Here is a 13,926-nt window from a genome sequence, read left to right on the forward strand (position 1 = left end):
GCCGCTCAGTCCGGAGATGAAGCAGGTCTCTCCCTGATGACTGAGCCTCACACACAACTTTGAATATTGAGACATAAACACGTCTTCAAACGACTGAGGAGAACAGAGAAAGGAAAAAAGAAAAGCAGAAATCACTCTTAACAAAGAAATGAAGTAGAGGGAATCTCTTGTGCTTGGGCCGCTCCACAAATGGAGGTGGGTGCTCTCAGAAGAACCTTAGACATCTTCTTCTGAGTCTTCCTGGTGCCGATTTCAGAAAGCTAAATACACGCCTACTCACAACGAGTCATCACTCATTGGTTAATGAAAGTGTGACGTAAGCAGGGAGTTGACCGGAACTGTGACAGCACTTGAAAATAGTCAGTAGTTAATTTAATGCAGGATCATGTCCCTCACAGTCAGGAGTCCATTGAGACGTTTTTGGAGTTTCTTTTGAGACAGTCCGAAAGCACCATGGCAACAGCAGGCAGTGTGAGAGCGTTTTTGACAGAGTTGGTATTTGAGCTGTGCATCCAAGAACTAAAATACACAAATATGTGACTTTGTCTATCTGTGGGAGTTCTCAAAGGAAACAATTAGATTCTGACAATCAGCAAAGCTCCGTCCTGAGTGAAAATAATTATTTATTTATGGCGCTACAACACGAGCTAAACATGCAAATGTGGAAGCACTGTGACCAAATCAATCGTGTTAATTATTAGAACTTTGCTTCAAATTAGAGACCACTAACATCCTCTCCTGTGCGTTTGTGTGTTTCTTGCAGGCACACCCCAGCTGATGCTGACAGCGGGCCCCAGCGTACCCGTGGCCCCTCAGCAAGCTTACGGCTATGGCTACCAGGCGCCTGCAGGATTCAGTCAGCCAGCACCTCAGCCAGGATTTGGCTACGGCATGTAAAGACCCCCAGTCCCCCTCTCTTTTCTCTGCTACACGCAGGCTGGAGCTACCATCCATCCATCTCCCACAGTCCTTCACCAGACCATTATTATTATTATTATTATTATTGTCTCTCTCTGCCCCCTACTGGCAGCGCAGGATAATACAGACAAACCTTTTCCTTCTTTTTTTTTTTTTTGTTTTTACTCTTTTGAAACTGTCATGAAGGACTCTTGTTTTATTTCTGTTGTCAAAGAAAAAGCATCACAAAGATTAATTTTCTCACATTCCATATTGACTAGATTAATTCTTCTTTTTGTCTATTTTATTTGAATGGGAAATGGTTTACGTATAATGGGGTGGGGTGGGGGGGGGGGGGGCTTTTTGTGGCTTTTTTTTTCTGGTTTAAGAAAAAAAAAAGAAAAAACAAGGTCTGTTGTGAAGCATCTGATTTGCACTCTGTAGTGAGAAGAATTAATGTAGAACCTTTTTTTTTTTTCCTTTTTGACGTGTGTGAGCAGCTTCTTCTGTCCGACTGTAAAATGCATTTGATTATTGTATATTCAGACACAAAAAAATAATGCTAATATGTTCCTCTATATTTGAACATGAGACTGCCGCTTCCATGACCACCATCCTGAAACACTACGTCGTACCTGTCATGTCCCCACACACACACACACGCACTTCAGGACTGTCTAGTGATGAGTGAGAGTATTTTACATACGATTTACAGGAAAGCTTCCATCTTTCCAGCAAAACCTATGCAGGACTCTCCAAAAAAAAATATCCCCACAACATTTCCATGTGCTCTAAATACGGCTCTTACGTGGGACCATTTCACCTCCGAGGGACTGCAGATCTGTTTGTGTTTGACTAACATCCCCCCTCCCCTCCCTCCTGATCCTCCTTTATGCTGCGGTTTGTTTCTGCTGTTTGGTCACTGTTGTTAAGTGTGCAGGAGATATATTTTTCAAACGTTATCCTCCTCCTTCGTGTCCTGTTGAGGGATGTCTTTTAACCTTTTCTCAGTTGACCCCCCCCCCCCCGCTCGTCCGCTTCAGATACACAGGACTCGTGGTAATTTTGAAGATTTTATCAAAGGCTTGCGTGTATACCGGAATTCAATCATTAACTCCTTTGAACTTATATTCTTATCTAAAAATTACCTTAGATTTAAATTGTGCACTTAAGAAACTTGATTGTGCATAGTCAGGATCATAATGAATGAAACAGCGGTTTTTGTTTTCCACTTAAAAAAAATAAAGGCTTCTTGTTTGTCAACAACAGTCTGATTTGTGTGGTGAATATATAAATGTGTGCTCCTGTGCAGAAACACAATGTAACAGAATTTATGACTAGGCTTCACCTTCAGCTGTAAGAAAGCGACCTGATGTGATTATTGTGAAAGGTGGCAGATGATAGGCCGTCATCGTGATGAAAGAATGACTGTACTGTGTTTATGACATCATGACATTCGAGTAAAATGTGGTAACACTCCTTTAAAAAAAAATGACCGACCGTGTTCATTTGTTTGTCTTAAGTTTCAAGTCTGGGGCGCCGGTGGCCGAGTGGTTGGTGGGTGGCCTGGGTTCGAGTCTGACCTGGGGCTCCTTTCCAGCATGTTATGCTGCTTTCACGTTCTCTTCTGGTGGTCCGAGTTGGGAAGTCATTCTTCCGACTTGTGTGTTCATGTGGTCAGTGAGAAGTTACTGTTTAAAGTTATATTTGAGTAACAAGTTTATGTGCAATATGTGAATTATTAAAAAGTATGTTAGGGTAAAAATACAAACGTATATTCTTTCCCGAGTTTCAGTTGTTACTCCAACTTGAGCAGGTGTTCATGTGCATTTTACAACTCAAACTAATTTTTCCCGATGTGTCCAGCAGCGCACATTTCCGACTCTATCCACCGTCCTGTCCCTCTAGTAAAAGGCTCCAAAGATCCCCAAAAATGTTTGAACTGGAAGCCTGGGGGAGCCGAAGCAACTGCACCAAAACAGGAAATACAAATTTGAATTGTTCAGGCTTCAGTTGGAGACAGTGGGTATATTTAAATGTTCATACTTCTTTACCTTTTTGTGTGCCAAAAAAGTCTTTCTGCATCCATGTGCCGAAGTGCATGAAGAGTGAAAAGGCTTCAGCAACTCGAGTAGTAAGTTTGATTTTATTAACTTTATGCATTCATGTGCACCAAAGAAAGTTCAGTCGGCTGAGTGGAAGAGTCAGAACATGAATGAAGATGTGTTGAACTTGTGTTGACAGCAGAAACATTCACCTCATTAGAAGGAAAAGATATTGACATAAATATTTTTTTTCAGCAACAACGACGAGCAAAAAAATCACTGAATAAACATTTATTTAATATTCTAGCTGCTGGTATCGTTGTTGCTGTTGTAGCTCATACAGAGGAACTATTAATGACAAACAAGGACAGTTCGTCCCAAACTTCTCGTTGCAGGTTTAACAGATTTAAACCGTTGTTAAAGCAGACGTCAAATGTCCACTGTGGAAAAACGTCTCATTTATGGAACTGTGCTGTGAGATCTCTAAAGTCCCACAAAAAACATTTCTGCTTCCTCTGAGCATCATGTGATGACACACTGCTCTGAGCACTCAAACTGTATTCGTGGTGTTTTTTTGCACCGATCTACCAAAGCGGAATGATAATCACTCGGCTGTTGTTACGTCTATTCAAGGGTCGAATTCAGATGATTGTAGTGAGAGGCACAAGAGCCAAAGACTGCGCTCATAAATCAAGTTTCTAAGATGTCATTGAGGCAATTGTACAAAAATATAAACTCCTGGTATCTCATATTTAATTAAACTGTGGTAAGGTTTTTGACAAATAAGAGCGCACTCACACTAGACCGAGTTACCCCCCGTACCGTGCAGAAGAACAATTGTCCCCACCCCCTCCTCTGTCTCTCGCTGGCCTGCACTCACAAAGCTCCAGGACCCAAGCATGCCTGAGCATTACCTCTTGTACGACACACTCAGGGCTATGCGTGATCATGACACATCCTTTAGTTTAGGAGGAGCGCGGTCTCAGAGGCAACACAACGGAGCACACAAACAACACGACTGCAGCTTTACTGACTTTTTTTGGATTTATTTTGGGTCGTTTTGGGTCAGATATGGCGCTCGTATATATCCTGGATTTTTCAAATATGCAAGGCGGCGATCGATAGCTTGTCATGTCTAGGTTGTGTACCTGTGCTGTGTAGAGACCCACCTCTTTCAACCGAGCCAGGATCAATGAAGTATACGGAGCACTCAGTCAAACAAACTGGACTTTGGGGGTCAAACGTTCTTAGACGCGGTACGGATTGCCTAGTGTGAGTGTGCCCTAAGAAACTGCAAGTCCTTCAGAAGACGGCAGGATCTCTAGTAGAGCTTCAGGCCTCCTGTGACTTTGTCGATCAGATCAGCAGGACCTGGTCCGATACCCAGCACTGTGCGTGATCCCGGTGCGATCTGTGTCCTCCCTGCGTCCTGAATCAGGCTGACAGGAAGCCCCACTTCTTTGGCGTGACCCAGCAGATCAATCAGAGTGTCCTCATCCGGGGCTTTCACCACCACCTTGGGCTGGCCGCAGTACTCCCACTGTTTGAGCAGCTCGGGGTTCCTCCGCTGGACCTGTTTGTACGCTGATACAGCGGCGTGGGAGCACTGGGCAGCCACCTTGCCTTTCCCCATCTTCAGGTCATTTCGGACCACGAGGATCATCTTGAACTCGCCTCCTTCTCCCATCACGCTTGCTTCCCCTGTGCCGTTTCCCACGGCTGCAATCAGGCTTTTGGATGCCGGGCCAAAGCGAGAACGAAGGTGCCAGCCGAGGAAGAGGCCACAGCCCAGTCCTGCTACTACACCCAAACCCAGAGGACCGCACAGCAAATCCATGTTGTTAAACCTACAGAGATGACAGAACAGAGTCACATGTAGTCACATATAAACTTACAAGGCAGAAATCTGACAACAGCGTCTAATTATTTAACCTCTGTTTGACCTTCAAAGACGTCACGTTTCATACTATCGATCTCATCTGTTATGGAAATGGAGATGCGCACACGTGCACTACAAATATGGAGTTTTTCTTTATAATGCAATCAAGCAAAATGCAAAATCTTTGTTTTGCAAAAAATAATATGGGATTATCAGAAAGTTTAATAGTTGGTTGAAAGCTATAAGAGCAAAAAAGATCTGCACACCAAGGAAGTCCCGTTAAAAGGATTCATCAACAAGTGACGTTTTGAGCCAACACTCCCTCAGACTTGACTTACTGTACCTTCAAAGTCTGTGCGTGTCTTTTTTTTTAAATTATTTTGAATAGCTTTGATGCCACTTCAGAAGATTTGCTTCCTGATGCTCTCTGACGTTTTTTTCCCTGCGTCTTTATTTATGCAATCAAACAAAAACTGAAAGCAAAACTTTCAACTTTACTTTTGTTATGTGCAAACCAAACTTGTGGAAGATAAACAGGACATTATTTTTACTGGCTATAAAAACATTTGCTTGCAGCAACATTATGAAGTTTTAAAACATATGTAGTAACTGAGCTTTTAATATTGACAAAACAGACACCACAAACATCCCATGAACTGATATGTATGGAATATACATGAATGGACCATCTGGCTTGTGAAGATTTTTGATCAGTGTGTAGGAGTTTTTATTGTGCAAATATTTAGACAAATGTACTGAAATGTTTTGCACTCATGTACCAAAACATGAGCAATTCACCTGAATGAATGAATCTGACTTTATGTAACTCTCATTTGAGGTTTGAGCCAAAGTAAACTGACCTAAACCTAAAAAAAAATGTAAAAACATATTTACATTTATTTATTCTGCAGTACTCACTTCCTCTTCCTGTTGAACGCCAGCCATTATTCAAACAGCATTTATCCTATTAAACTCTTATTTGATGTAGTAATATATAACCCGTGTGTGCCCTAAATGCATCAAACTTTATTATGTGGAACAAGCCGAGCTAACGTTAGCTTCCTGTAAAGAGCGGCTAACTCTCCAAAAGCTCATATTCAGTAATAAACTTGTTTTAAAACACAACAGACTCATTTTTAAACATGTCATGGCCCCGTCGTTTCCACACGGTGCAGCTAAAGTTAAACAGCCGTGCACATTGGTCTCTTTTATTTCATACCTGCCGGTTTGTTGGTTGTTCAAGCAGCATGAATGAAGCTTCATCTACTTCTTCTTCTTCTTTGGTTTTATTGGTGGTTGGCAAACCGGCTTAAATGCGCACTACCGCCACCTACCGGACTGTGGAAGCAGTGGATTGGCAGACGAAAGTAAAATAAAAAATAATTCCTGTTTTCTTCAAAAATGTTGAAGAAAACAGCCAGGGACATGAGGAATAGGAATCCATTGAAAGTTTATTGTCACTTATCAGATTTTTCCAAATAAAACATTAAATATGACTAAAATATCAAACTGTCTCTATGCAATTTGAGCAGACTTTACCTTTAATTATCTCATTATCGCTTGGTGGAAACAGGATAGGATCTCAAAAACTATACAGTAAAATCTGCTGAAAATTGTCATAACCACAGCCAGGGACACGAGGAGCAAGAATCCATTGAGTTTCAAGTCACCTGTCACAAATTTTTCAAAATAAAATAATCAAAATGACTAAAATATCAAAGCATCTCAATGCAATTTGAGCAGACTTTACCTTTAATTATCTCATTATCGCTTGGTGGAAACAGGATAGGATAGGATAGGATAGTACTTTATTGATCCCCAGAGGGGAAATTCGGGCGTTACAGCAGCACAGACAAGAAAGCGCAAAAATACACATTAAACAGAATAGATAAGATAAATAAAAATAAAAACAGGGGGTATATACAAGTACAAAATTAATGATGAAGTTAACTGGGGGAATTGAGAATTGAGACAGTATTTGCAGAGAATGACAAGATAAAGTGACAAGTAATTAAAGTGACTTGGTATGATAAATAGCAGCAAGTAATGTAAACAGCAGAGAAGAGAGGCAGTGTTGTACCACAGTAATGCAGAGTGTAGTTATATAATATAATGTAGTATAATATAATATAATATAGTGCAATATGAACAATATAGTGTAATATAATGAAATGTTATATAATATAGACTAGTATAATAATATAATAAAAATATATAGAATGTACAGTATATATGTATATATATATATTGATGCTAAATAATAATAATAATAATAATAATAATACAAAAATACAATAATAATAATGAAGCAGGTCATGGAGGTAGTGTTTTATGGGGGTGAAGTTTTGTGTCAGGACGGACTGTTATTGTTGTCATAGGCTGCTGTTGTACAGTCTGATGGCAGTGGGCACAAAGGAGCGCCTGAAGCGCTCTGTTTTGCACCTGGGGGGGATGAGGCGTTGGCTGAAGGAGCTGCCCATCTGCCACAGCTTACCATGTAGGGGGTGAGAGGAGTTATCCAGGATGGATAAGATTTTGTCCTTCATCCTCCTCTCACCCACTGACTCCAAACTGTCCAGATCAAGACCCACTACAGAGCGGGCCTTCCTCACCAGCTTGTTCAGCCTGTTTGCCTCATCAGTCTTGATGCCACCCTACCAGCACGCCACAGCAAAGAAGAGGGCGCTGGCCACCACAGACTGGTAGAAGGTCTTCAGGAGTCTGTTGCAGACACTGAACGATCTGAGTCTCCTCAGGAAGAACATCCTGCTCTGTCCCTTCCTGAAGAGGGTGTCAGCATTGTGAGACCAGTCCAGTTTATTGTTGATGTGGACCCCAAGGTACTTGTATGAGTCCACCCTCTCCACTTCCTCCCCCTGGATGATGACTGGGACAGGGGGCCTCTTCTTCTTCCGGTAGTCCACTGCCACCTCCTTTGTTTTGCTGATGTTGAGCTTCAGGTGGTTCCTTTCGCACCATGTGACGAAGCTCTCTAACAGTCCTCCTCTTCTCGTCGTCATCAGTGATGCACCCAACAATGGAGGAGTCGTCGGAAAACTTTTGGAGGTGGCAGGAACCAGAGTTAAACCTGAAGTCTGATGTGAAGAGAGTGAAGAGAAAAGGCGCCAGAACAGTTCCTTGAGGAACTCCTGGCTTAATTATGTTGCTAACGACATACTAAGGGTCGGGTTGGAATCATAGACTGTAAATATGAATTGGTATGCAGTCTATATATTTAGAGTATGCAGTAGGCAGAATGTAGTATGTAGTTTTTGGACACAGCCCATGAAGCTAGCTTTTGATGGCCATTTTCAGTTTGACTGCATCATATGAATCCCTAACAAATAAACCATAAATTGATCATGAATAATATTTATATGCGACCATAACTATCCATAAGCAGCAGTGTGATTAAAATGACACTACAGGTCAAACATACTGAGGGGGAAAAAACAATGGTAGGGGTAGTGTTTCTACATGCAGACAAAGAATGATGCAAAATGTTTAAAGATATTAGTTTTTATTTAAGGAATACTTACAGTATGTTAAAAAATATATGGTATAAAAAATATATATATTTTAAAAATTAAACTAAAAATATTACAAATATTCTGTAAACTATATCTACGACATAAAATATAAACATTTACAATACTGTTCTAAAATACAAAATATACTGTGCTAAAATAATAAATATAATATTCTAAAATAATAAATATAATGTTCTAAAATAATAAATATACTGTGCTAAAATAATAAATATAATGTTCTAAAATAATAAATATAATGTTCTAAAATAATAAATATACTGTGCTAAAATAATAAATGTTGGCTTATTGTCGACATTCACTTTTTGTAAATTTCGTCTGAGCTAATTCTCATTTTAAAGGCTTTACTCTCTACATTTTAGTAGATTTTTTGGGGTCAATTTGGTCTAATTAAGTCTAATTTAAAAGGATTAGTTCTCTTCATCATGTTTTTGTTGTTCATTTGGTCTGATCTTAGTCTCTTTTGCTAGGATTCACTCTCTAAATGATGCTCTTTTTGGTTACTTTGTTCTAATTATGTCTCTTTTTAAAGGCTTAATTGTCTACCTTTTAGTAAATCTCCGTCTAATTTCTCATTTTATGGGCTAAATTGTCAGTGTAATGGGGTCGTGTAACAGTTAAAAAGTAGAGTGGTGTGTGTGATCGAGCCGGATGTAGGTATCCAGCAGGTCGTAAACCACATTCCACAGGTTGCAGTCAGGATCTGGACAATTACAAACGGGCACCATGGAGGCCATGATGCCGACAGTGAGGAGGACACACTGAGAGACGGCTCCTGCGACTAAAACTCCTCTCCACATCCACTTAACAACACGCCAGCTAAACACACAAACATGAAACACAAATAAATAAAGGAAGACAGAATGTGTTTGTTTTGTGTTTTTAGAGTGCGCTTTGAGACAGACGAGTACCTTCTGGTCTTCAGGAGTTTCTCGTCTTGCCCTTCATCCTCGTTGTCCTGCAAAGAACAGAGAAAGCTTAAGTTTTTGTCTTAAAGGGAGGGTAAGGCAATCATTTCATTTCCTGCTGACAGTTGGATGAAAAGTTTAAAGAGGACATATTATCCCCCTTCTCCACCTTTTCATACAGTCCTCTGTGGTCTAAATGAAACATCTGTGCTGTGCTTTGGTCAAAATATAACATGAATCAAGCACCAGAGGAGGTTTGTGACCCTGTATAAACCAGCTCCCTCAGAACGCTCCGTTTTGGTGTGTGTGTCTCTTTAAATGTAATGAGGCCCCCTCTGTAATGAGAATAAAAATGACAGATCTATACTAAGGTTTTGTTCTAGGCTGGGGGTGGAGTCCATGGGTGGAGATACCAGGGGAGGGGAGGTTTTTTTTTAAATACCAGAATCCCACTGTGACATCACAAGGAGAGCACATTTGAAACAGAGCATTTTTCTCTGTGTTGTAAGACTTATGCAGACCACAAACATGTTTTGTGGGTCTGTAGACACTCAGGTTACCCAAATATATGTTCAAAAACACTGTAGAAGTGGATTCTTCATAATATGTCCCCTTTAATACTCTCAGCTGTCAGGGAGGATTCAAATATCACGTTATAATCCTATGTTGATGTGTTCATTCATAACTTTTTGTTAGAGTGACAAATTAGGAGAGAGTCCCTAGACACGGGGTGTTTTCAAAACCGCCTTCTGTGGTACGTACTGATTTGGCCAAAATGCAATATGCAGTATATGAATAAATGCGAGATCCACAGTATGCCAAAATGGATGTTGTAAATGTACAGTATGCTTCAGACCAGGCCCTACAGGCCCAGTAATAAAAATAAAATAAACAACAGGCTACTGCTGTTTAGGTATTATATTCACCATTGTACCAGCTCCAGCTTGCTTCCTTGTTATTTCACTTGTTAACGCTCTATAAAACGAAATGACAGAAAAGTGTGAGAGAACAGACATCTGCTCACTGTAGCTAAACTACCAGCTGGTAAAAAACAACATACTCAGTCTGAATCACTTCAAATGCTGCTTATATGTGCTAAAGTTAGTCAGACTGTTCTACCAGCTTAACCAATAAAATATGTACTGTGATTCTTACATGATCTGCTCCTCTTGTCTGCTGCTAAGCTGCTCTCGAAGTTCTCGTTGATCCTTGTTGAGGTCCTGCACAGAGAGATGAAATGTCACAAAGGTACTCTTCTTCACATTCATTACATCGTCTGTGTTTCAGGTTTGCAGAATAATGGAAGGAAAATCTGGCAACAGTTATACTGCGTCTTTGTTTACCTGCAACAGCAAGACAAATGATAATTCAAATGTGGGGAGCGATATCGTACAGTATTTAAAGGCACAGTGACATATTTAAGAGTGACAGCGAGATCGAAAACTATCACGTGGCATACCACTTGGAAAGCACCGGCCTGCCTGTATTTTTGGTGGCATGCCAGGTTTAAGTGACATGTTCACTTAGTTTTGCAACATGGCATGAATAAGTCTTTCCTATTGCTGGTGAAAAAAGAAGCAGTGCAATTATTTTTTTGCTAACATTAGCAGTTAGCGCACAGTAGCCGTGAGCACCGACATGCCGGTGTTGTTGGTGGCATGCCAGTTTTACAGGTTAGTTTTGTGACATAGCATGAGTTAGTCTTTGTCTTTCCTGTTGCTAGAAAATAAGGAAGAAGTGAATATATATATTTTTTTAAGCTAGCAGGCTGAAGTGGTGAAATGCTAACATTAGCAGTTGGCGTACAGTAGCTCATGACTCACCAAATATCATCTGCGTCCAACTGAAAACTGCCCATGTGGCATGCCACTTCATGAAGAACCGCCATGTGAATGTCATTCAGGGCATGCCATTTTTACAGCGATATGTGCGCTTAGTTTGGTACCATAAGTTCAGCGGTATCTGTCGGGCTGATGGCGTGCCAGCAGGGGGCGAGCGCCATAAACCACTCGTCTCTCACACCAGTACCGACAATCTTTCCACCGGGGACTAATTAAGTATGTCTTTGTATGTGAATTAAAATGAGTGGTCTTGTTTTACCTTTACAGTGTTGTAATATTCCTCCAACTCGTTGTTTTTTTCAGTCAATGTCGTGTTTAACTGCCAGAAACAAAAACACTCAGATTAAGTGACAGTTTCACCGACTCATTAACAACTCTGACCTGATAAATGGAGACATTTTGTTAGATTTTTACTTGGATTTCCTGTTTTGTTTTACCTTATCTATTTCCTCATCCCGTCTACAGAGGACTTCATGTATGTCGTCCAGTTTTTGCTGCAAAATAACCAAAAAGTAAACCATCAACTTTGACGATACATCTCACTTGGAGGATATTGCTGTTTGGAAAGGTATTTGGGAGCAAAGCTTTACCTTAAATTCCTGCTCAGTTTTTTTAATGTTGTATATTTCTTTCCCATGTTTAGCTTGCTGAGAGAGTTTGTGTAACTGAAAGAGAAACAGCTCATGGTGAGAGTGGGATCCAGCAGAGGAAATGATCACATGCAGTGCTAAAATCTTTTAAAAATTTGTATTCATAAATATGGCGTCAGAGTTAGAGGTCATACCTTAGTTTTTAAAGTTTCGTTTTTCTCTCTCAGCTCCTGAATATTATTTTCCTGCAAAAAACAAAGAAACGACATTAGGGCAATAAATCCTCAGTAGTTCCAGTTCTGGCTTCTAGTTGGTTTTAGATTTAAGCCATCCGCACAGCAGGTCACAACCTTTTTCATTAAACTCTGGTTTTAATTTTAAGGTCACATATTCTCCTCCTCTTCAACCAGTTTAAAGAAGTCTCAGAGCTCCTCAAAACATGTCTGTAAAGTTTCTTGTTCTGAATCCACTCTGATCCTGTATTTGATCATGTCTATAAACCCCTCTATTTTAGCCCTGCTCAGAACAGACTGTTTCTGTGTCTGTACCTTTAAATGTAAATGAGCTGTGTCTGACCACGCCCCCTCTCTGGAAGGGCTTGGGTTTCTTGTGCTTTCTTGCTCCATGTTCTATTGTTTATGGTGAGAAGGCAGACTCAGAGGACAGAACAAACACCTAGCTGTGGGAGTGTCACCCACCTGGGGGAGGGGCTACTGCCCTTTGTGATGTCATGAAGGGAAAATCTACAAACAACCTTTTTGAGCACAAATTTTCTGAAAAGTGGAGCAGGCAAAAGACGGAGAGGATGGACTTTTCTCATCATTGGGGGGTTTTTAGACGGGCTAGAGACACATATTAGTGTTTGAAAAACATTAGGGAAGAGTATTTTGCTAAATATGTGACCTTTAAAATTCGGTAAATCTATCATAATGTACAAACCATGACACCTACCATCATCTTTATGGAAATCAATTGACTTCTAATCCTTTCCTCCATTGACAGACGCTCCTTGGCTCCTTCTTCTTCTTCGTCTTCTTTTACCTCGTCCTCTCTCCATTTTTTTCTAATATCTTCCAATTCCTGCTGGCTCCTGAATACAAGAAGACACCAGAGTTATTTTAAGCAAAGTTATTTTATCAGTAAAATTACTATGTGTAAATATTGGTTCTAAGTTGTTTGGTTTGAGATTCATCAGGATTAAATCAAGCTGATTAAATTCAAGGTAGATGTCTATGTCAAGGGAAAAATTGAAGCCATATTAGACGAGTGTCGTACGTTTTCAGTTTGCATGTGAGAGACTTTTTCTCAGCTTCCATCTCGTTGATCAGTTCCTCGATTAGAAGTCCATGCTCATACAGATGGGCATGGCGCTCCTTCAGCTCTCTGCAGACGTCTTCAGCCTGCCTCAGTCGCCTTCCGAGCTCTTCTTTTTCATCCTCGCTGCAGACACACCACAACGTAACAGTTTCATTTTGACATGAATTTTATTTTAAACAAATCAACACAAGACAGGCAACACTTCAAAAAGACTCCAAACATGCCAATTAATAAAATGACATGCTAAAGGGAATGCATTAACCCTGAGTGATAACAGGCATTTAATAGACACATGACAAATGCTGCATTAAAGAGTGAGTCAGGGGGAGGCCTGAAGCCTAGTGGCTGGTGGACATGCCCCATGTACAAAGGTTATAGCCCTCCAAACGTGCGGCCCATGTTTGAATCCGACCTGTGGCTCCTTCCCCACATGTCATTCCCCACTATCTCTCGCTCTCTCTCTCTCCCCCCTATATCTGACTATATCCACTGTCCTGTCTCTAAAAAGTTAAGGCATGAAAAACCCCAGGGCTGATCATTTACACGTAAAACCATTGACAGCCCAACATGGCACACTGCAGCCTTTCAATCACAGGAGACGCTACAGTTTTAAGAGCAAAACGTGATCATAAAGCCGGCCATATCTTTAAACTTAAACTGGGGTCGATCTCATGTCACACTTTATTTGAAGGGGTATGCATGAGACTGATATGACACCCGTCATTAACATGAAGGAGGCTTTATGGATGTTTGTAATTTGGTCCATTATGTCACCTTTAATGCAAAGTTCACATTGTTTAAATTATGACAACTTGTACTGAGGTTATTAGTCCTCAAAGCGGGAGGCCAGGGTTCAAATCTGACCCCTGGCCTCTTTCCAACATGTCATTCCCTACTCTCT

General features: G+C 40.6%; 2 protein-coding genes across 3 annotated transcripts in view; one reads left to right on the forward strand and one right to left on the reverse strand.

The window, feature by feature from the left end:
• The window catches only part of cltca (clathrin, heavy chain a (Hc)), a 39,239-nt gene extending 37,074 nt beyond the window's left edge, over window positions 1-2,165 (forward strand). For both annotated transcript variants that reach the window (XM_061055888.1, XM_061055889.1), the window contains one exon: window positions 764-2,165. In XM_061055888.1, coding sequence (XP_060911871.1) covers window positions 764-897 — 134 coding nt within the window. In that variant the 3' untranslated portion in view covers window positions 898-2,165. The remainder of the gene's footprint in view (window positions 1-763) is intronic.
• An 861-nt stretch (window positions 2,166-3,026) lies between these two features.
• On the reverse strand, window positions 3,027-6,098 carry ptrh2 (peptidyl-tRNA hydrolase 2). The gene is made up of 2 exons (XM_061055890.1): window positions 6,041-6,098; window positions 3,027-4,789 (listed from the first exon to the last, which is right to left on the reverse strand). The coding sequence occupies exons 1-2, from the start codon at window positions 6,082-6,084 to the stop codon at window positions 4,264-4,266; spliced, it is 570 nt and encodes a 189-aa protein (XP_060911873.1). The 5' UTR covers window positions 6,085-6,098; the 3' UTR covers window positions 3,027-4,263.
• Window positions 6,099-13,926: the final 7,828 nt, after the last annotated feature.

Source organism: Labrus mixtus, chromosome 14 (assembly GCF_963584025.1).
Source record: "Labrus mixtus chromosome 14, fLabMix1.1, whole genome shotgun sequence".
In the NCBI taxonomy this organism is placed as follows: Eukaryota; Metazoa; Chordata; class Actinopteri; order Labriformes; family Labridae; genus Labrus; species Labrus mixtus.

Coding starts and splice junctions, on each gene's coding strand:
- ptrh2 (XM_061055890.1), bottom strand. CDS start 6,084: ATGAAGCTTCATTCATGCTGCTTGAACAACCAACAAACCGGCAG. Junction 4,790..6,040: donor AACAACCAACAAACCGGCAG/GTATGAAATAAA, acceptor TCATCTCTGTAG/GTTTAACAACATGGATTTGC.